The following is a 22,619-nucleotide window of genomic DNA, read 5'->3' on the forward strand; positions in this document are numbered from 1 at the left end:
CTAACTAATGTTCTGTGGGAAAACAAACAAAAAACAAACAAAAATGTGCTTGGAGTTTTTGAATGAGTTTTAGTGCCCTCTCTTTGGGTTGTCTTTGGTAAGGCCAAGAAAAAGAAAGAAGTCCCCATCCAGATGTCTTTATTCTTCCTTTCTAATTTCTTGTCCCAGCAGAACTCATGACAGATAGCTAATATTAGCAGTGCTCTTGAAGCCTTCACTGTTACCATCCCTGACATAGAAATCATCCATGTTCACTTTCCAGTAATTGGGACAGTAATTTCTTCCTGGCCACACCATGCTCGTGGTCATGTGTGTAAGCTGTGCCCTGAGAGGCAGTCTGCAGCAGAAGGCTGGAAGCAAACTCCTGTCAGATTGGGAATATTTTCCTTCCACCTCCTCTGATGAGCAGCACGTTAGCTCCTGTGCTGTATCATTAACATCCAGCAGATCCCCTTCTCTTGTTGTCATTTTCTGAGTGGTGTCTCTGCTGGGTAATGATTGCAGCAGGAGAACCCTGTGGTGTGGGCAGGCTGCTGCTTGCTCGCTTTCCTGATCCACTTCGCACTGCGGCTGCAGTCCCCTCTGAGCATTTTTCTTTTCATTAACAGCAAGCTGAAAGGCCTTTGGTTCTTACAGAAAGGGAAGAGCTGTGATTATTGATGCTTTACTTTTTTGCTTTGATCAGTTAAAAATGAGCGCACTGAGCACGTGTCCAATTGTACTAAGATTTGCACTAATGGATGTTTGCAAAACAAATGGTGATTGTCAAAGACTGGAGGAAGATCACCTTATTAATATCTCCCCCACGCACAAATGTCAGCTAATCGTTCCCCATTTCCTTCACAAATCTCATTATGGCGTAGCAGTGGTTTGTCACAGTTTCCAGGCTCTGTGGTGCTCAGCTCCCTGGCACAGGCAAGGTGTTCCTCCCATCGCGACGCTTTCAGGAGCGTGTAACTTCAGTCAGCTCCAAGGCAGTGCGTTAGCACGGTCTGCAAAGGTTCCCTACGAAAACAGAATAGGCAGAGCCTTCTGGATAAGATCCAGCCATTGCTTTATCAGTGTGTACCAGATACACCTGATAGGCCGATACCTTACATGTGCTTTGTGAGCAACAACTTCTTGCCTGCCCACTTGGATGTCAGGAACACGCGAGGAAAAGCGGCCTGCTGTGTGCTCCTGCTGCTTGAGCTGGGCTGCCCTCCCCTCTGGGCTCTGGACACTTGGTAGGGAGCAGACCGTGGGCTGAATGAGTGCTCCCACCTCCACACACACACACCTGCAGGTGTAGATGTTAAAGACATATACACATCTGTGTCACAGCTCATTGAGTGCGTTGTTTCTGTTGAAAGAAGTGTATGTTCAATATTACAAGCGTGGGTGATTACCTGAGGTGCCCGCTCCAGCACAGCACCTTCCTGCAGTAACAAAGGCGTGTTACAGTGTTGTCTGATCTTTGGTCAGATCTCTACAGCCACTTTAAGTGATACTCTTTTAAGTGCCACGTTGAAATCGGTATGCAGCAAAAAGATTTCCTCCGCATGGTTATTTGAATGGTGAAAATGAGCAAGATGTGTGCCTCCTCACTGAGCTGCCTTCATGAGAGATCTCTGCCTTGATGAATCTTCTGTCACTGTGAAGTTTCCTGCTTAAGAATACGCTGCTGCAATCAGTATCTTTTTGTACTGTATCAACAGCATATGAAAGCATGGAGTTGGTATTGTTCACCAGGATCGAACCAGTAATTAAAAAAGGAAGCAATTTTACATATAAGTATATATAATATACAAAACCCCCAACTATGTAATGAATCTGGAAATACAGCAGTGGCGTCAGCTTTAGTATAACCTGATTAACAGAAACCAGGCAGCAGTGATCAAATTCATCTTTATTGAGTCGTTATATATAACATCTGTAAGGAAATTGCTTGGAAATATGAGGGCTGAGTATTTTATCCCACAGTATCATGAAACAAAACTGACTGCAAGAAGTGACAGGCGTTTACCACAGCAGCACTGATGTACACGGCAGAGGGAGATATTTCTAACACAAGCCCTTAAAAAAGGGTACTGTCATTTTGTTTAACCAAAACTCATATTTAACAACAAACGATGTGCTTTTCTGCAAAAATAAAAATAAAAAAATCTCATGCTGCCACATGCACCCCCCTGCTACTTCAGTACATCCTGTTTGGGCACCTTCAAGTTTTTCCAGCGTCTCAAAATCACTTTGTACTTCTCACTCTCAGTCTTGTTAGATACTTTCTTTAAGACTACCCGCATCACTACAGCAGTTCCTGTTTCTTTATCTTCACCTACTAAGAGATCCAGCGTGTCACCAGTTTTCACCTGGAAACAGAAAGAGGAGACGAGCAATTGTAAGCCTTCTCTGGAGAAAACAAATTCCCGCACTCAGGGCCGTCTTAACATTGCTCCTTTTGTTCTCCTGAATCTCTCGGGGGAGGAAGAACCATCCTCCCACTGAGATTTTAGGAAAGCCCCGGCAAGCAGCAGCTAAATGTCTCCTTGTGACCTTCTCTGCCAGGAGTGTTGCCCTTCCTGGATTACAGCCAAGGCCTAACTGTGGAAAAGGTGTAATTTGGGTCTATTACCAAATAGGGTTTCCTGCCAATCTTCTTCTATCAATACAACACAAAGCAGCCAAATGCAAAATCCTCCCTCCTTCCTTTAGAACACTTTGAACTGCTGTAAAGAGCAGCACTGGTCAGCACTTTGTGCCCCCTTGCAAAACCCACAAAAGCAGTACGCCTTTACAAACTCGCCCTAACTTGAGGGGAATGGGAACCAAAACTTCTCTCCTTACTGCCTTTTGACCACAGTAATACCACCTGGATCCCCCTCGCCTGAAGGGTGCATAGAGGTGTGCTGGTCACCATTGGGGTGAGCTCTGCTGTGGAAGAACATGGCCAGCTGTGTGCGCATCGTAGTGTGCTCTCTTACAGACCAGATAACCTTTTTTGGGCTACCTCAGTTTCAGTCCCTTTCTATCATCAAGTTTTAACCATGTGCCTGCTCCTCCAATACCTCAGATTTAATCACTTCTAATCCATCAACCTCATATCTATCGTCGCTTCCTTCAGCAACATATAAAGCTCTGTCCTTGCTGCCACCTGCCTTCTTGCTTTCAGCCAGTTTCAATACCACAGGTCTCCTATCTGCACCTTACCCCAGGAATCACAGTCACACGCACACAAAGCTGCAAGTGGCACTAGCAATGTCATTCACCTCTGCACAGCCATTTAGCAGCTGTTTCTTCTGACACAAGAAAAAGAAGAGGTCACAGTTCAGTTATTCTCTTGTACTATGTTAAAATATTTAAATGTTAAAGAGTCTTACAGTTCTACTTTTCTTCCATAGTTTTTCTCCATTCAGCCTGAGTTCATTATTGTAGAATGCATCTTCTACTTTACTGAAGAAAAACAAGGTTTTATTGCATTGACAATATGCAGCAGAACAAATATAATTGTTTATTTGCAAACACACAAGAAAGCCATTCACATGCAAGGCATATCTCCACAACTCTAATTTGCACGTAAAGGATTGCTTATTTTAGGACAGGACAGACTTGAACTGGAAGTAAAGTCTTTCATAGATGGTAAATGAAATAGTAGACTGTGGGTGTTCTGTGCTAGAGGTGCAAGCCATTGTTTCTGAAGAGTTATCTCCCTAATACCCAACAAATAAAAAGTCCTCAGTCCTGCACCAGCCAGTTCAATTGTTTTTAAGTGATCAGGATATACTAACAGCACTGCAGTATAAGGCTCCTGGAGGTTCAAGATCTGACCCACTGATGTAGAGTTAATGTATACCTGCCTGATCCGGTCTATTAGATTCACACACACCCTCATCTATTTCTACAGCCATTAAAGAAATGTTATTTATTCCCTCTGTCTCAAATTAGATCTTTTTTGCATTACTTAGTATGTTTTCTTCATTTTCAATGAATGGTAATAGATAGAAAATGCCCAAAACAAACAAAAACACCCCGGACATCCCAACTCAAAACAGCTACATTCAAAAATAGCTATTCTAACAATAAAGGGTATCAAAGTACAGCTGTCAGCTGTATGCTCTCTCTCTCACTGGCAGGTTCTTTTTCATACTTACTTTCTCGCAATGTCTAAGCCAGCTTTTATGACCATGTCATATCGCAGAGACTGCACTACTTTTTCAAGATCTTTGTAATCTTTTACAACGTTGGGGTCATCTTCCAATTCGTCTTCCAAATCGTTCTCTTGTTCATCTGCCTCCTCCTCCTCGTCCTCCTGTACAGTTTGTCTGTTCCTCTTTGAGCTTTTGCTACTTTTGTTCCGCAGAAAGAGTACTGAGATATATTCTGGAGAAAGTCTTAGTGCACAGAGTTTTGCGGGGGAAAAGCTAAACCATCTTCGGTCATTTATTGTGCTTGCTTGACAGCTGCAGGATATGCTTCTTCTCCAAGAGGGAAAGAGGTTATGAGAGGGGAATTTCTCCCACAGTCCAACCCAGACATTCAGTTTTCTAAACACAGTGGCAGGGAGCCTGAAGCCAGTCATAGTACACCCTTAAATGAAATAAACATTCACAGTTCAAAACAAGCAAGTGCTTCGACTACTGGAAGGATTTCTCCAGGGACAGCACAACAGTTACAACAAACAGATAGATGGTTATCTAGTTCCCTTGCACAGTGCATCATCTAAATGCAGTGGGCATCTTGATGTGCTTTCTCATATACTGCCCATCATTACTGACAGCCAAAGCATCAGATGGGAAGCCAGTGCTCAAAGTCCCAATGGAATACTCCATTCCTCTTCTGCAGTTTACTGTTAACTGTCTAAACATACCTGTGGCACTTTGCTCCCTTCATCTGACACACCAGAAGCAGACAGCTATTTCACAAAAAGCAAAGGGAGAGTTACGTTTGTTGTGACTCCTCCTTGGTGAAAGCAACCTGCTCTATACCACAAGTAAAACCCAAAGAGTTGAAGGTTTCTGAGCTTTGGGCTCTGCTCAGACCACACTGCTCCTGGCTGAGGGAAGGCTGCAAAGTGCTCCAAGTGGGAACACGCATAACCGCAGCATCACTCAGTAGAAGCAGCTTGGCTCTGCACACTGCAATAGGACCAGTGTCAGCAGCCCTGGTGCAGCTCCTTTTGGGGCCTTCCCCGCAGGTGGGGGCACCTCTCTAGCCAGATGTGACACTGGCTTTTGTATGGCTGTGTGTGCCAAAATCCGTTTACTGCATTAGACCAGAGTTTGTTTTTCTGATACCACAGTGAACTGCTGAAACCATGACGGGATTCCTGTACAGTGGACCACAGCAGGGACAAGTCCACGACTACTGACAGCAGAGAAATAACCACAACCCGAACAGCTCTGCTCTCACTGCAGCAATTTAGACTACAAGGCATACAGCTGAAAACCTAGGCCGGTTGAAATCCTAGCCGAGCGCGTCTCCCGGGCCTCCACCCGCCCCGTGCACGGCGCAGCTCAGGCCGGCCCTCACCTCGGCCCAGGCCCCGCCACCCTCGGCCGCCGTGCCCGCGGAGGCCGCGCGGCCCAGGCCCAGGCCCGGCCGCGGCCCGTCCCGCGCTTCCCTGCGCCCCGTTCCGGAGCGAGCCTCGCAGCAGGGCAGGGCCGCCGCGGTTACCTCAGCACCCCGGAGCCCCAGGCCCGGGCCCGCCGCCGCCGTCCCCGCGCCGCTGCTAGCAGGCCGGGGCGGGGCCGCCTCAGCCCGCGCTCGGCGCCCTCTGCCGGGGCCCGGCAAATCAAACCCTGTGTCTGAGAGCCGTGTCCCGGCGCTCCTTCCATCTCCGGCAGCTCAGAGCAGTGCCCGCTGCCCTGCGCAGCCTGTCCCACCGCCCTCTGGTGAAGAGCCTTCCCTGAAAAGAATAGGAAGGTCCGCACAAACGTGTGTGGGAGCTTCTTCCCAGTGCAGTGACGGAGCAGTGGCACAGCTGCACAGAGAGGTGGTGGAGTCTCCTTCTCTGGAGACGTTCCAGACCCGCCTGGACGCCTACCTGTGCAACCTGGGCTAGGGAGCTGCTGTGGCAGGGGGCTGGACTACATGATCTCTGGAGGTCCCTTCCCAACCCCTGCAATCCTGTGATTCCTTTACAGTAACTGCTGAAAGTGCAGAAATTAATGACTGATTTATCCCCGAGGACTCCTGCCCTGAAACCTCCCCATGTAAAGCCAAAGATGCTGGATTCTCTCATCTGTCCTTTCCAGAGCCACATTCTGCCACCACACAACCAAACCCCAGGGACCTCAGTGGTAAGGGCGGGCCAGAGCGTGTGCTTTCTGCTCCACTGCCCACATTCCCAAGCCAGGAAACGGGAAATGGAAACGTCTCCCTGGGGAAATGCCTCCAGCAAATGTCCAAGTCTGTCGCCCACTGATTCATTTGCATAATGACAATCTAATCCCAACCACACCACATCCTGGGATTCTCATGTCTTTAGCTTTGTTACTTCGTGCTACATTTCCCGTTTCACATCTCCACTACTACTGGCTGTCCATGATCCCTTCTCTTTGCAGCTCAGCTACTAGGCCAGGTCTGTCCCTCTGCCGTGCCCCACTCGCACCACTCCTGGTGACCACTTTTGAGTTGCTCAGCCTTTGGGAGATTTTCTGTATCCACACCAAATGGGTACAGAGTGCAATCACACTCAGCTGGTAGCATCTTGCCCTGATGTGAAGGGCTGAGCAAGTTTCAGGGGAATTTTGGCAGATGGAAGAGGATCTCAGCTTTGAATTTCCGCGTTAAAATGCCCTTCCCCTCAGTCGGCAGAGCAATCCTCCCTTGGTATATTATCGGCAATTATAGCAAGTGCTATAGCTGTGAGGCTACTGCTGCATGGCAGCTGTGCAATTTGCATGGGCATTGTACCTGGTTGCTTAGTTCTACTCTTGCCTAAGTTTTGCCATTAAACTTCAGACAGAGAGGTATTTATGTCAGGGATATTCTGTAGCAAAGCAATTCAACTGAAAAGTTATTTCCCCTCCTTGGAAGCCTCACTGGAAAGGAAGCTGCAATTATCTTTATGTCTTTGTATTTTGAATGTTTCATTGCCCAGGATGGTGAGATTCTAACCAGACTCAGCTGGGAATACAGCTGTTAGCTTTTTTGCACTTTTCGTCTGTATATCTTAATATATACACACATCATTATCAAGGAAAAAAATTAAAGTAAAAGCCATTTTCTTGCATTCATAGTGACATATGAGTCAGAGCAGAGAAAGTTTCTCTAAATAGCAGGGATTCCCTGAGCAGAGCTGGAGAAACAGTACAAAACGAAACCAATAAAACAATCAACAACTATTTTTCCATTCACTTTGCTCTTTTCAGAGCTCTTAGAATGTGATTTGGCTCATGTAGGACTAAAGACTTGTTCTGATTTTGCTAAAATTAATATAAACTAAGAGTTACTAAGAGTAAGCAAATACGTGTTAGTGCCCTTCCAGGTTAGTCTGGCATTATATGTTTTTATTGCATCCTCATACCGAAAAGCAAGCTAAAGAACTTGCCTGAAGTGCTGCTTCTGTCTTCTGTATCTTTCATATGTGGTGATATAATGGTCCCTTTCAAGTCCAGAATGCAATTAAGTCACCATTCAACACCCGTTCCTGTAGGCCTTACAGTCTTCAGAATGTTAACTGCATTGCTTTCAGGTCCCTCTTCACTCAGAGAAAATTTAACTTGGTAGCCAAGAGCAGGCATCATGCATCAGGTTTGTCACCCTGTTACGCAACTCCGAACACGACATCATTACTGTCCCACTTGTTCCAATTCCCAGTCCAGCTACAACAACAGCTGCAGTTGTTCTAGTTAGGAGATACTTCATGTTACTATTTTGTCTCTGCCATGATCCCAGATCATACCAGACTTGTCATCAGGATGCATTCTGCCCTGGGCTGCAGAGGAACTTCAGCATTACGCTGTTTCCTTGTCACCAGGTTCCTCTGTGCTGCAGAGTAAGAAGAGCTGTGAAAGCCCTCATCATTAAGATGTGCGGAGTCTTGGCAACTCCCAGCACAGGTTATTAAAAGCATGTTTTAATGACCAAAAAGAAAAAAATGAAGGCAATGTTAATTACTCCTACCTTAATTACATCAAACCATCATTGTAACCAAAATATTCGGACTGAGTAAAGACCGCAGTGCAATTTATCCCTTCCTCCAGCTTACCGTTAGATGGCAGTGAATAGCTCCCTGACAAAGCTCCGCGAGCTAAGGCTGCATGCTCTGAAGCTCTTCTCATAAGTGCTTTCATTTTGCACAGTTCCATATATACTCTGTGGCATTCAGCCATAAAAAGATCAGTCTTTTTATTTTGATATCACAGAGAGAAAATTCTTGCTAGCATTTGACCCGTACGTTGGCATCTGTAATCAAGAAATCCTCCCCCCACTGCTTAGGATTTTTTGTTTCCTCTATTTTCCTGTGGGATCAGTCAAGTGACAGTAGTAGATCTGCTGATACTTGTTGCATCTGAAAATAAAGTCAAGACTGCTATATAGCCTTCCTAGCCCTGCTATTATCTACAGCAGTACCATTTTACTATAATGCTATAACTCCACCACTATACACTGCTCACATCACCTGGTTGTCACTGCGGAATTACTTTCAGCGTTACCTTGCTGTAACTACACACCCTGTAAAATGCATTGCTCAGTTCAAGGTGCACTGAAGAGGTGACCAGACGGTGTTCTATGCATATTTATATGGCCTGGGAAGACAGAGTGTCCTCCTGTGAGCACCGCCTTTAACTTTGTCCATATTCATTTGAATAATGAGGTAAATCTCCCTGACCGCTAATTCACCCCTTCCAGTATTACAAACCGACTGCGACTGCTTAGATGGTCTCTTTTCTTAGTCCACAGTCTGGAGACAATTCCTCTAACTTGCTGTTTACATTCAGTCCATGTCCAAGTAATCCTACCACCTCTTTCTCTAAAGCACATCTCTAAAAGCTGATCCTTCCTGCAGTAGAAACTCCTTTTCTGGTCCTTCCACTGCTGCCTTTTGAGTAGGCACACTGTTCTGCACATTTACCCATACCATCTACTGTGCCATTTTTACCATAAAACATTGTGGCTTTTTTTTTCTCTATAGGATTTCTTTAACGTCTCGAGCTCCTGCAAATGCTGAATACCTGTGTCTGTCTCCTTTACTTACTGACTCTTTGAGTTGCCATTTCATCTTTTCCAGTAGCAATGGTGTTACAGATTTCTGTCACTTTTTATTGCAGCCACTGTGTCGCCCTGTGCACAGAATCCATTTGTCTTTTACACTAGAATGCCCCATTGAGTCGTAATCGGAAAGAAAATGAGGGTAGGCAGTGCTGCCTACTCTAATCACTACTAAAGAAGATGATAGAAGCCATCCAAATAAATCATAGAGTGGTGGCCCACCTAGACCAGAAATTAATAGACATCTGGACAGTGGAAATCAGTTTTACATCAGTAGCTAAGTATACGGGAGGAAAAATAGCAGCTTCCTTTAGTTAGCCTGGCATTCAGTCCAACCATCTGCAGGTTAAAGGCTCCACAGTTCCACTGCTAATTCTTCAACTCCCCAGTTTGGTAAGTGGTTTGAGATGAGAAATGTTTTTCCTCCTTTCCTTGTTTGGTAATAAGATGCAGTGTCTTTGTTTTTGTAGTAAAAGTTAATGTGCTGGTTAGTAATACAAGCTTGCGGAAATTCATTCATTCCGCAGTGAACATAATTGTGCCAGCTTTGATTGCAGCTCCAGGATTTATCTAGCTCCTGCTGACAGCAGGCAGCAAATGCAACAAGGAGCAAAAATAATCAGTTAAGCCTTTGTTATTTGAAACTCGCTTATTAGCTGTAGCAGCTACATACTCCATGAACAAATGTTAATTAGTTTGAATTACTTATTTACTTGTTTTCTCTGTATTCTTCTCAAATTAATGGCTTTACTGCTCAGAATGTAGTGTTCTGTAATTGATATCAACTAATTCAAGATATACACACATACTTTAATAGAGTTAATTTCCAATGAGAGATTTTAGACTGTACAGTTATAGAAGTGTGTTTGTTTGTTTGCTTGGGGTTTTGTTTGTTTGTTTGTTTGTTTTTTAACATTTTCTGTTGGGTTTGCTTTTAAAAGCAGAAAAAAAGGCTGTTCAAAGTACTTCATATTTCATTGTGATTCAGGGACAACATTACCTTCAGTAGTGTGTGCAAGCAGTATTGCATCAGGAAAGAGGAACCTATCTGTAGGCTTCAATAGATCTTTGATATGTATATAAAATAAAAGAAATAAAATAAATGAAGATGCATTAGGGATGGATGAAATGTCAGAATAATCATGTTGTTTGGAGTCAAGGTCCTGTGTTAAGGTCCAGAGGTATGAAGAGAATGTATGAATTACACAGTAGGAAAATCTGTCTTCCATGGAAGTGTGTCCTTGCAATATTTTCCATTTAAACTTCGGAGGTTCTCACTGAGAAGTGTCCAGTCCCTCTCTGCACCATGCCTAACACCTTGCAGTAAAGAGTTCCCTATCTAAAAGAGAGATACCTGAAGTTGTAACGTGATCCATGATTCAGCTGTCCATCCTAACAAATCCCCAACTGGTCCCTCTTTCTAAGACAAAATTGAAAGAACATCTCGTCTGTCTTCTATATCTTATTCATTTTTGCATCTTTTAATTGTATTCATTCTCGTTTTGTCTTCTAAACAAACAGTTCCAGCCTGTTCATCAGAATTTTCCATGCTTCCTATTATTCTCCTCACCTTGCTACCTCTCTCTGCCCCATATCCAAACGAGATATTACCCAGAAGAGGTTACAAAAGAACAAGCCTTTCAAGGTGCCATGCAATTGGACTATTTCTGTCGCATGCAGGAGTGAATTCTGAAATTAAATACTCTGTAAGGCAGCTCTTTACAAAGATAAAAAATAACAATAAAATAATAATAATAGAAGAGAAATAGAATGGTACCAGATTCAACACTTCTCAAGAAAAGATAAAGATTTCCGCTGTCATCAGAAACAAAATCTTGGTAAGCAGGGCTAAAAAGGTAGATCTTGAAACATGTCACAGCTACGTTGTTTATCTCCATCATCTATCAAAAGTTTCCAGGGGTAGATGGCTTCCGTGGAAAGCTTCCTTCTTACTCTCAATGCAAGGTGCTTGATGTGTTTTTAACTGGTAAAATCTGTGTGTTTTACCACAGTGACATGAGAAATTGACTCTTTAAATTTGCAGAAGAGGCAGCTGTAAGAGACACCTTCTGTTTGGCAAAGAAACTGGGGACCTATGGACTGTGGAATACCCCTCACTGAATTTTATTGAGAATCATGTTTTAACTTACCTCGATTCAGAAAATGGACGAAATGACTTCTGCTTCATGTCTTTAGACCAGCTATCAGACATTAGGCCTTGTGAGTTGAAGGAAAAGCCTAGCTTGGTTTTGTCCCATACCTAGCAACATGATATCAAACTATTCCTGGGCATGGTTCAGGGATTGGACGGGGCCATGGACTACTGCCTTACAACAGGAAGTTTAGATTCAGCAGCTCTTTTCTGGAGCCTAGGAAGGTTCAGTATTTTGTATGTGGCTAGACATGTTAGTTGACCTGAAGGCCAAAAAACAGACTAAGCTCCTGTTTAATTTGTCTGTGTTGATGTCGCCCAAGAGTTTATTTGACTTAGAGAGATGTGCTTTCAAAGCAGACTTGAATCCACACTCTATTGTGCAAACTGACCAGGAAATCAAAAGATCCATTGGTATTAGAGCATATATTCTTAAACATTTATTGTTGAAATATCTCTGGAATCACAATATCATTTCTGATTAAGGTTTTAGACTTCCCGGGCTGAAAATCACAGAGTAGTCTACCTCCATAACTCTAATTAAGCAGCCTGACTCTGTTTTTTGTTTGTTTTTGCCTCAGTTTGGCATGGGAGAGAAAGCAGGCTGAAATCCTGTTACAGCGATGGTTTGGATCATGGTAGTAAGGCCCGTTTATGAAGACGTATATAGCTGAGTCCAATCATCAGTTAATACCAAGTGGAGATCTACAGTTCCACCAACCTTATCTTCCATTAAAAGCTTTACTAACAACGACAGCAAACAAACAAAAAGACTGTAAACCCTCAAACAGAAGAGAGAATTTAGTCCTCAAAATACTTTCCAATTGCTTAAATTAAGACATGTGCCTAACAGCTTTGTCCAGATGTATAAAATCAGTTTCAACCAGTCAGAGTTTCAATGTTGTACTGTGATGCTAATGAGGGCGCACTTGTAAAGAAGGATGCTTCTTGGGAAGTTGGGATGTTTTGATTATGTGTCTGGAGCTCTGATGCTCTGGTAAGAAGAGAGCCAGCCTAGCTAATGAAAAGATAGTGTTCTTATATGTTAGTAAATATTGACCTGTGGGTTTCTCAAGGCAAAATACAGCAAAAATGGACAACAAAGAAACCTGCCACCAGAGGATGTCAGCATAGATCAGCACATGCAGGTTAGACAGTACCCACCAGGAAGCAGCATTTCTCACTTCAAAGTTCTTTGTAAAATGATCAGGATCTGAAGTATCAACGTGTGCTCACAGTTGGGGATTAAGTAAAATAATGTAGTTATGAGCCAGGTGACTACTGAGAGCTGCAGGGCACTCTGGCATGAGCTTAAAATGGATGAAGAGCCTGGGATGTGCTATAGCATGTAGAAAGTTTCAATCTGTACATAGACAAGGAGAGTGAAGAGCTGCTTAGGTATATGGGATCCAGTGATTCTCCTTGGCAACTGGTGCTCCTAAAATATTTAAGCTTAAATGGATCAAGACTGGCTGATAAAGGAAAGAGTAAATTAATGGGTATGTCAACATTAGTTCCCATGAATTCTATTCAGTGTTCTGACTACACTTATTTTGCTAAAGCGTGTCCAGATTTAAATGCATTACTTACAAGTTTCAAAGACTACTTCTCTATTTCCTTTTATAGATGACTATTGTTTATTGCCAGCCATTTCAGCAGATCCTGTATGCTAATGTCTTATGTAAAGTAGCACAAGCTTTGCTTTGGATCACTAGATTGAAAATGACGTCCATTGCAAAGTTGAATCCACTTAAAAGTCACCAGCAGAATATGCAAATTAACTTCTATTTAACCCAAAAAACTGAAGTAGTTTTAGCCCTTCTCTATATTATGCTCTCTCATCAAATACTACATATTTAACTAGGAGAGAAGCAGAGTGCTCTTCTGATCTAGAAACATAAAGGAAGCAGAAAAATGAGCATTTAAAACCTAACAGCACACCTCAGCATCATGAAACCTCTTAAAACAAACTGTTAGCAGAGGCTGTTTCAAGAGAGTACATCACCTCTTCCGAGAAAAAAAAGACAAAGAAGTACCTATTGGCCACCAGATAGCAGTACTTCACTTCGTACAGTTCTAAACTCAATTACAGTATTTCTCATCTCATTGTGTCCCGGTATCTTGGTCAGATACATTTTTAACAGAATTCATGAGAGAGTTCAGCTGACAAAAGTAGAGGGGTGCAGATGATTTACGTGCTCTGGAGGAATCGAGAATATTGCAGGTTTCCCAGATGGGGGAAGTTGGGTGTAGAAATAGGTAGGCACTGCAGTGTTTGTTCCTAGTCATGAAAATCTTGCACATAAATGCTTTCAGCACTTCTTCCTCTTCCTTTCTGCCAGTGTATCCCCTTATTTGCCATTAGTACTTCAGGAATATTTCAGAAAGACGCCATTTTTTGCCTCAGAATGTAACCTTTGCATAGTTCCATTCTTTTAGTAATTTATCGCTTCTGCCAAATTTTAAAAACTCTGCATTTTTCTTTCTTTAAAAGACCATTAAAGGAATAGTTTTTTACAAAATTTTTAGCAAGAAGAAATATCTCCTTTTCCAATGTAACTTGTTAAAATGCCCAAAGTGCAATACCCTATATAATGATAATTAGCAGCAATACGATGCTCTGAAAGTTCATGTCACCTTACAAGACCTTTGCACCAGCCCCACTTTTTATAGACACGGTTCCAGACCTCGGGTAAATGCACTGGGTAGAGAGAGTGGGGAAAGCTGTCTGCTTGCTATTCCATCATTCCCACCTGTCTCAGCTTTGATTTCAGTGTCTCAGCTGCTGCTGGGGATGACCCTCACTGCTAGAGGATCATGGAACAGCTGTAGCACTGCCTTTTCTCCCATAAAAGGTGGGAGAGGTTATAAAGGAAATTGTCTGCTTTATGCTAGAATAGTCTTTGTTGTGGCTGTTGGAGAGCCCTGGCAAGGTTACGTTCCTTTGGCATCTCCTGTGGTGACAGAATGGGGATCTGGTGTCAGAGCAGTCCCAGTCCTCACTTCATTGCTGTGATTCACGTGACTGCTCCCACAAAGAATTAATATCTCTGTAATCATGAAAACCCAACTTCTCATCAGCAGCTTTAAGCAGACAACCAGCAAACACTCAGAAACATAAGATCCTCAGTTTCAAAGGTTGCCATACTATTAGACTATGCCTCTAATAGTAAGGAACTGGAACCTGAATAAGTTCAGAGATTTTAAAAACAAACATGCCAAAAACCAGGGAAACATTACCCCAGGAGTGCTTCAGGCTTTGTATAACTCTCTGAAGATCTTTCATCTTGTTTTAGAGTAAGGATTGTATCTTGGGTGACACAGCCTCTGTTCCTCCAAAACCAAAGTAGCAATATCTTTGTTGGGCATTCTGAGACAATCTGTGGGACTGACTTTAGATTTATGTATTTTCAGCTACCACAGGGCCCAGCACCTGGTTCTGGGGTGCATCCATCTGCATTCCCTGTGCCTTGAGACCAAGATCTGACAATGCCTTGGGAAGCTTCTGGAGAGCAGTCGTGGCCCTAGAGACAGTGAATGAATCACACGGTGCTAAGTGCGGATGGCTCCTTCACACACACACACACACACACACACACACACACACACACACACGTAGTTCTGGGATAACCATGAAAACAGACATTGTGAAACCTATTGATCAGTCTGAGATGAAGAGAACGCGACATGTTCCTCTTTTAGATGGAGCTAATGATTTTGTCACAGTAAGATCAGCACATTACTGCCTTCTTGTTGATGTTGTTGTTTATAAGACGAATGAAGGCTATTTTTGCTAATTTGTCTGAACCCTGAAATACCTGACTGGTTCAGCTAGGCAGAACCTATCGAGGAGGATTCACAATATAGCTACGGTGTTTACCATGCCAGAAGCTAGAACCTTATGTACGGGTTACAACTGGAAGAACCTCTCATTCCACTTGTTATGCAGTTTTTCCTGCTTTTTAAGAAATGATAATAATTAAATATTTAGATCCAAAGTGTGTCTGAAACTGCAAGCTGTGGTCTGAAGCCTGAGCACTGGTGGGAAGGCGTTTGTCTAACAGCCAGGGGGAAGGTGGGGCCTCAGCTCCTCATGGTTTGTTTCTATCATCTGGAAATACAGCCTTCTAACCTGTCCTTCCCAAAGCTATGAGCTGAGGGAATAAATAAAAATAAATAAAAAGCCTGATGTTCTGAGGGAACTGAGATCATTCAGTCTGGAGGAGACCTTATACATCCCTACCAATCTCTGGAAGGAAGCTGTGGCAAGGAGGGGGTCAGCTTCTCCTCCTGTGTAGCAATAGGACTAGAGGGAATGGCCTCAAGTTGCACCAGGGGAGGTTCAGGTTGGAGATTAGGAAACATTTCTTCTCAGAAAGAGTGGTGAGGCAGTGGCACAGGCTGCCCAGGGAGCTGGTGGCACCACCGTCCCTGGAAGCATCAAAAAAACGTGCAGATGTGGCACTGAGGGCTGTGGATAGCGGGCACGATGGGGATGGGCTGGAGGATGGACCAGATGATCTCAGAGCTCTTTTCCAACCTTGGCTACGCTACAATTCCATGAGTTTTATAAGCAGAATTCATCTCGAGTAGCTACAACTCAATCCCTGCCACGCCGAGCTGAAGCCCCTCGGTCACCACAGCACGAGGCAGACTCAAGACAAAGGCGCGCACGTTGCTCCCGCAGTACCCACAGCGCTAAAACACAACCCAACCCCGCCCCGCCGACGGCGCCTGGAGGGGGTTCGGGGGCAGGGCTTGGGGGCGGAGGCAGAGGTGCAGGGAGGAGGCGGGGAAGGCGGTGGCGGTGGGGCGTCACGGCAGCCCGCGCTGCTATAAAAAGCACGGGCGCGGCTCGGCCGTCTCGTTCGCCGACGCAGCGGTTGGATCAGTGGAGGCAGTAGGTGCGGGACGGCAATAGAAGGGCATGGGGACGGCCGTGGGGACAGCGTTGGCGGCGCGGCTCGGCCTGGGGCTCCTGCTCCTGGCGCTCCTCCTACCCACGCAGGTGAGCCCCGCTGTGAGGGACGGGAGCGCGGCCCCGCGGGGACCCTCCCGGGGCAGGGCTCTCCTCCGGGAAAGCCTTCGGGGCGAGGGTCGCCATCGCGCCGCCCGGAGCCTCTGCCCCGGGACGAGCTCGGGCGGGTGGGGGCTCGGTGCCGCGGGGCGAGGTTGGCACTCTCCCCTTTGTCTGCGGGATCCTCGAGGGAGCGGCGGTGCGAGCGCTTCGCCTCTGCGCTGTGCCGCGTGGTGGGGGAGCGCCGATCCCCCGCTGAAAAGAAGAGGGATCACAGCTCGAGTAAAGCCGAGCGGCTCCCCGAGAATACGTGGGACTTGGGACCGGCCGCCCCCGGGCTCTGCTTGTGCGCGCCCCCCTGGCGCGGGTGGGGCGACCCGGCGGGATGGCTGGGCGGCCCGGGGCTGCCTGCGAGCATCGCGGTGCCGGCCGAGCTCCGCCGGCTGTTGGGATGGGGCGGCAGCGCGCTGCTCCCGCACGCTGTTCCTCAGACCTCCCCGTGAAAAGAGCCTTTAACGCCGCACCGTACGGATAAGCAGCGAGGTGCTTTCTAGGGGCCGTTTTAAATACGTTTGCGCCTTTGTTTGGGAAGGAAGAACTTCGTCCCTTTTCCGCTGGCCCCCCTAGAGCAGGATCAGGTTGTGTGGGTACCGATGTCTGCAATGGGAAGATAGGAAGCTTTGTCTGAGGTCCCCTCTGCCATTGTGTGGTCTCTGAGCCCTCCCTTCACGCAGCCACCCAGGAGCCGGGCTTTGTGCCCACGCCCAAGGTAACTTAAGAAAATATGTATCCCACTGCATGAAGACTGAAAACATTTTGGGAGCAGGTTGGGTCTTATCTCCTAACCAGTTTGTAGGGTATTAGCTCAGCAATTCTGTATTGATCACTTACTGACTGGTTTCAGCAGAAACTTCACTGCTTTTTTTTCAAAGTTCTGCAGTCTTGAATTGCTTCCAGCACGTTCCTGCTTGCCAAAAATCTTAACTCTCAGAGGCTTTGCACTAGGCTGATATCTTTCTGTGATGTGCTTTTATTCAGAGAATGCTCAAGGGATTTGGTCATGCAACTTTCAAATGAATTTAACATTGATTTAATAGCTACAGCACTGAGGTACAGCATATATCACCTCTGTTAAAGGCAGTAATGTTCTCAGCAGCCCTGGAAATACAAGACAATAAAGACTTCTTTTATAGAGAGCATTACTTACTAAAGTAGTTGTTCTTCAAAGAAAAAGAAATGTTTTTACTTCAGCAGACCCTACTCTAGTGTACCGGGAGGCTCTGGTGTAACTCAGGTTTGCTAGCACAGAACTACAGCCAAGCTTGCTGAGCTGTGCATTTTCTCCCTCTCCCCCTCACCATTCTTACCCTTGTTTTCCACCCTTATGTACTGCGTATCTTCCACTGGAAGTGCAGAACAGCTTCAAAGCTTAGCTTTGGAAGTTTTCCCATGTGTATAGGGTATAGCGTGATGCTGAAGTTACATAGGGTGCAAATTTCTACTGTTTTGTTGCTATTAATGCAGAGTTGTGTGGATTTTATTTCTGTTCTTTGTCAGTGTCTTTTCTATTTGTTAGTACTGTATGGACTTTCCACTGTGCTTCTTATTGTCTATACTAGCATGCTGGTAGGTTTTGATTTAATGAGTATAATTCCATTAAGTTCTGTGGTTCGGTTCTACGGTAGCATTTCAGCCTCTCCTCTATTATCTTGGAAGTCCACTTAAATAGGCCCTGTCATTCCTTGAAAAGACTCCAAAAGACCACCCACTGGCTTCTTATTTTATTTTTAAAGAAGGAAAAAAAATCACTTTTAACTTTTTCTACCCACATTCTAGATCTACTGTGATCCCAATGGAACAAGTCCAACACCTTCAAACAATTCTTCAGCGAGTTCCACTTTGCCAGCTGCCGTAAATTCACTGAACAGTACCACCCTTCAGGGACATGGGAATGCCCTTCACTCCACCACAAGTCTCCTTTTCGTTCTCTCAGTTTCTCTTCTGTATTTTTGCTGTTAAGAGAAGGGCAGGGAAATGGCTACCGCTCCCCACCCAGTTTCCTGAACCATCTGAGATGGCTAGATCTTCGACCTAGCATGAAAATGAATCAGTCCAAACTGCATCAAACCGGCTTGGTTCCACTCCATACTGTAACTAGTACCAGTCTGACCTAGAGAAGCACCCCCACTGTTCTGACTTTCCAAAGCTGACCAATGTGAGAAGGATTTGATCATCTTCAGCGTGGAGGTGAAATGATGTGCTCTTTCACCAAACAAGTTTGAAATTTTCATAAAGATGAAAGCAAAGAGAGACAGTATTGACACCCCCTGATTTAAAGCTGAGAAGAAATACAGTGTTCACAATAAGGATGGATGATACCACCTCCACCAGGACAGAAGGCTAGAGACTTTATCTGCAGCTTAGAACAATACCTTGAAGAGGTTTCCACCCTGCATTTAAGTTCAATAAAGTCAGAGCTCCTAGAATAACTTTGAAACAAAAGCTCAAATGATTCTGTTTCTCACACAGCCCATACAGTTATAATTTATGGGTGGTAGGGTTGTATGCAAAAGATGAAAAGTAAAAGCAAGAGAGGTTTCTTCCAGATGTAATTAGTATGAAACTGCTACAAGGCTAAATGTAGAATACCACATGTTGTAGGAATCCTCTTGTTTAATTTCAGAGCCCTAACCAAATGGCTAGTCAGACACGGCTAGTTCTGAAACTATTAAAAGTGACCAGATTTCCTAAGGGTTGAATTGCTTACCACGGGGATTTGGTTTTGACATTTTATTTAAATTGTTTGCATGTTGAACCTTATGTGCCAGAATAAGGAGGTGTGGAAGCATTTGGAAACATACCAGGAGCTTTTTGTTAATGAAGTTCAGACAAAAAAGTGAGGGTTTGATAAGCATCTCTACTTTCCCTTGTTTCTCCTCTCAAGTCCTACAAGTTGTACAAGTTTTTTGTTGGTTTTTTTGCTCCTGAAACTTTCCCTGATTATGAAGGATTTATAGAATCTCTTGAGTAATGTTTTAGTGCTGCTTTTTTTTTTTTTGGCACAAGGTGAATAACTTACTGTTTGTTTGGAAGAGTTTTAATTGTGATGGTTTACCTTAAGCATGGGCTGATGTTTGTGGTGGGAGAAGGAATGGGGTGAAGGGGAAGTAAAGCCAAAAAATAAGACATTAAATGATCAGATGTTTGGAATGTGAAGACTGGAGTCTTAATTTAATCAGTTGATTTAAAAATGACCTTTGTAAATATTTTTTTTTTTAGCCTTTCAGCATCAAAATTGCTACACGTGCACAGATTGTTTCTGTGTCAGTCAACACTTCACATCTTATACTTGGTCAAAGCAAGCTTTGAGGAAGTTCAACTACCTTCATGATAATACCTTCTGAGGACGGGGTGGGGGAAGGCTGACAAACATGAGCATAGATGATCATATCACTCTGTATAGATGTCTCAGTACAAGATCATGTCATACAGAAGTGGCTTTCTAAATATTTTTAAATCAGCATGTTTCAGTTATATTATCACCAATCCATGATATCATGTATTAATGACAAACTAACACAAACTTATGTCAGTGAGTTATACATGGACACTTCCTTATACTTATCATTTGTATTGAGTAAAATGTTAATGATTGTATTTGTGTTTGTGTAATTATGCTTTGACTTAACTAGCTACTGATTTTTTTCATTGGAGGGAAAAGTCTGTAAATAAAACAGCAAGAAAGCGATGCATTCTATATGCACTTCTGGCACCACAGAAACTTGTAACTGCATAAAGTGAATGAGCTGTTAAGTGAGACAATTTATGTGATTAAAAACCTCAAGGTCTAGAAATGCTGAAGTGTGATTAGTTTTATTCTACTCTGCAAGGAGTTTTAGTGATACTGCAAGCCTGGATTCTCCTCTGAAGGCAGTGAGGGAGATTCGATTAATGTTTCTAGTAACGAGTAAGTTTTCAATGTTTATTACAGCCTCCCTTTCGTAGTACTATGCATTCATCTTAGGCAAACGGTGCTTGAACAGAGTTTTCCTTTGTCTCTTTGTGGCAGTGAGTTGTTTTCCTTACGCTGGCTAAAGTTGTTTTTCAGCTTGTGGTTACAGAGCACATGAATTAGCTGCTTCAGGTTTCTGCTTCCCACACACTACATTAATATATTAAGAATATCCTCACATTGTGAGTTTCGCCATGCTTGATGAGGGTAGAGACTAAAAGTAGGAATGCATGCAGTGTTTTGCTGAAGAGGACTCAAAACCAAGGACTTACAGTTCATGACATTCTGTAGTGGTCATTGTGTTGTGGGTTTTTTTATTTTGATTTTTCTTTTTCAGGTATGCTTCTTCGTAACAGCCCTTTGTTCATGCTGATTGTCCCTACTCCCTAGACAATGCAGCAATGCATTTAAGAGTGCCCAGCTACTTGGAGAATCTGCACAACAATCTGCATTTTTTTTTCAGTGGGAAAGAGGCCCCAGAGAGGCCTCCTGAGCTCAGGAGGGAGTGCAGAGCGCGGCCCTTTGTGTTCCTTTTCCAGTAGGCTGAACAAACCCAAGAAGCAGATTGGGTTTATCAAAGCTCACCATTTGAGCATATCTTGGGATCTGCAGGGACTATCGGGGCACATTGTTCACTTATCTTCTGAGCACTCAGAGAAAAGCTAAAACAGTTGACCGCTTATCTGACTGCGTATCTTTCTTAGTAAGGCAGCAAACAGAAAATACAAGTGCTCCAAAAACCAAGAATCAAACAAATACTGAAACAACAGGCCTTTGTTCTGGGATGTATCGGTAAAATTGATGAAATAGAGGAGTGTGCTTGGAGCAAAGCCTTTGCCAAATTCTTAAATGAACTGGAATGGTTGGATCAGTTTGTGGCATGCTTTAAGGAAAAGAAAAAAAAAGGACAGATTGCTTCCTAATAGCATCTAAGCATATTTGAGCTCTCTTGAGTTTTCAGTAGCCCAGATGAGTGATTTAGAAAATGATCAGGTAACCTTTGTTCTGTTCCATTCGGTCACAGAACAATGGAATCACTGATGAAGAAATCCACTCAGAGAAAGAGAACATGATGGATTTATTTAATGAAATGGGAGGGATGGGGGGGAAAACAGAGCCCACGTACTTCATAACTCTCCTAATTTTTTTTTTTTTTAGAATGAGATCTGTAGTAAGTGGAACCAGCTCTTACCTGTGCCTCTTTCAAATTTGTCCAGCTGGAGTGTGTCTGGATAATGTACGCTGCATTATCTGAAACAATTCTGCTTTGGTTTGATGCATAGCACTGCTTTTGTTGTGTAAGCCTATGCTAACCACATTAAGTCCTGAATAAAGTATGGTGTTATTATTTGAGCAAAATAACCTAAAGTGAGCAATTAAAATTTGTGAGCAGCCTCCTGTTTCTTCCTTCTTAATGTTGTATCCTGAACAGCCCGCTTTTCAGCTGGTTTAGAAATCTGCAGGGACTTAAAATGAATGCATTCAGAAATGATCTCTACAAGGTAAGATATTCTGGGCCACATCCAACACTGTTACACCCATAAGCTTCTTCTCGTAGCTTCCTTGCTTTCAGCAAGATGATATGCTTTGGCTTGAGCCTTTTTCCACATGTGATAAGGCAGTGTGTGTAGGGCTGTTGCGTTCTGTGGAGGATGACCCTACTTGGACCATGTGGAGGTGTGACATTAGCAGCTGAATAAATGACTTTTCAAATGAACACGGTGTTATTTTGTCAAGGTATCCCCAGCTTTTAGCCTAATCCCCCAAACATATAGGATTTGTCCTAGGATGCAAATGCTCCCAAGCTAGCTCACAATAGACGCATGCTCTAATTTCATTAGCACAGCATTTAATGTGGAGTCATTTCTCCCCAGAGCAGCGATTAGGCAGGCTGATGAGCTGCAGAAGGACTCCTGGGAATGAGAGTTTGCAAGGCCTGACTCCTTGTCACACATCTGCCCAAGTCAGCATTTCCCCATGCTCAGGTTTCACTGGGCTCCACTAATGCTCACAGTGGCACCTTCTATCTGAACGTGAGGGTGTATATATACATGTGTGTATCAAAGGCAGTTCTGAGCGATTTGTGTTTCGTGTGCCTCCAGGCTCTGTAGGGAAATGATTTCTCCATATATGACTGAAATGACTTAGGTATCAGATATTATCATCAAGCAGCTGTATTGTAATAGATACAATTGGAAACGTTTCTTGTTTTTGCATTAAAGATAACTTTGAAATTGGATCTGTCA

At 43.9% G+C, this 22,619-nt stretch overlaps 1 protein-coding gene across 3 annotated transcripts; it reads right to left on the reverse strand.

Annotated features, from left to right (window-relative positions):
• Positions 1-1,871: 1,871 nt before the first annotated feature.
• MTRES1 (mitochondrial transcription rescue factor 1) lies at positions 1,872-5,744 on the reverse strand. Of its 3 annotated transcripts, none has more exons than XM_065735346.1 (4): positions 5,650-5,744; positions 4,128-4,563; positions 3,349-3,429; positions 1,872-2,340 (listed from the first exon to the last, which is right to left on the reverse strand). In XM_065735346.1, the coding sequence occupies exons 2-4, from the start codon at positions 4,553-4,555 to the stop codon at positions 2,172-2,174; spliced, it is 678 nt and encodes a 225-aa protein (XP_065591418.1). In that variant the 5' UTR covers positions 4,556-4,563; positions 5,650-5,744; the 3' UTR covers positions 1,872-2,171. The 3 variants fall into 3 exon arrangements, with proteins under 3 accessions (XP_065591418.1, XP_065591399.1, XP_065591408.1); XM_065735327.1 differs by having other exon boundaries at positions 1,872-2,348; positions 3,357-3,429; positions 5,650-5,742; XM_065735336.1 differs by lacking the exon at positions 5,650-5,744 and adding an exon at positions 5,506-5,598 and having other exon boundaries at positions 1,872-2,348; positions 3,357-3,429.
• Between the last annotated feature and the right edge of the window lie 16,875 nt (positions 5,745-22,619).

Source organism: Cyrtonyx montezumae, unplaced genomic scaffold, assembly GCF_038088225.1.
Source record: "Cyrtonyx montezumae isolate F1298 unplaced genomic scaffold, pur_monq_1.0 scaffold_0, whole genome shotgun sequence".
In the NCBI taxonomy this organism is placed as follows: Eukaryota; Metazoa; Chordata; class Aves; order Galliformes; family Odontophoridae; genus Cyrtonyx; species Cyrtonyx montezumae.

What these genes read in the sequence shown, in the direction of transcription:
- MTRES1 (XM_065735346.1), bottom strand. Translation starts at nt 4,555, where the DNA reads ATGACTGGCTTCAGGCTCCCTGCCACTGTGTTTAGAAAACTGAATGTC. An exon ending in GGCTTAGACATTGCGAGAAA is followed by an intron (nt 3,430 to 4,127) that starts GTAAGTATGAAA and finishes GTTTTTCTTCAG; the next exon opens with TAAAGTAGAAGATGCATTCT. An exon ending in AAAAGTAGAACTGTAAGACT is followed by an intron (nt 2,341 to 3,348) that starts CTTTAACATTTA and finishes CCAGGTGAAAAC; the next exon opens with TGGTGACACGCTGGATCTCT.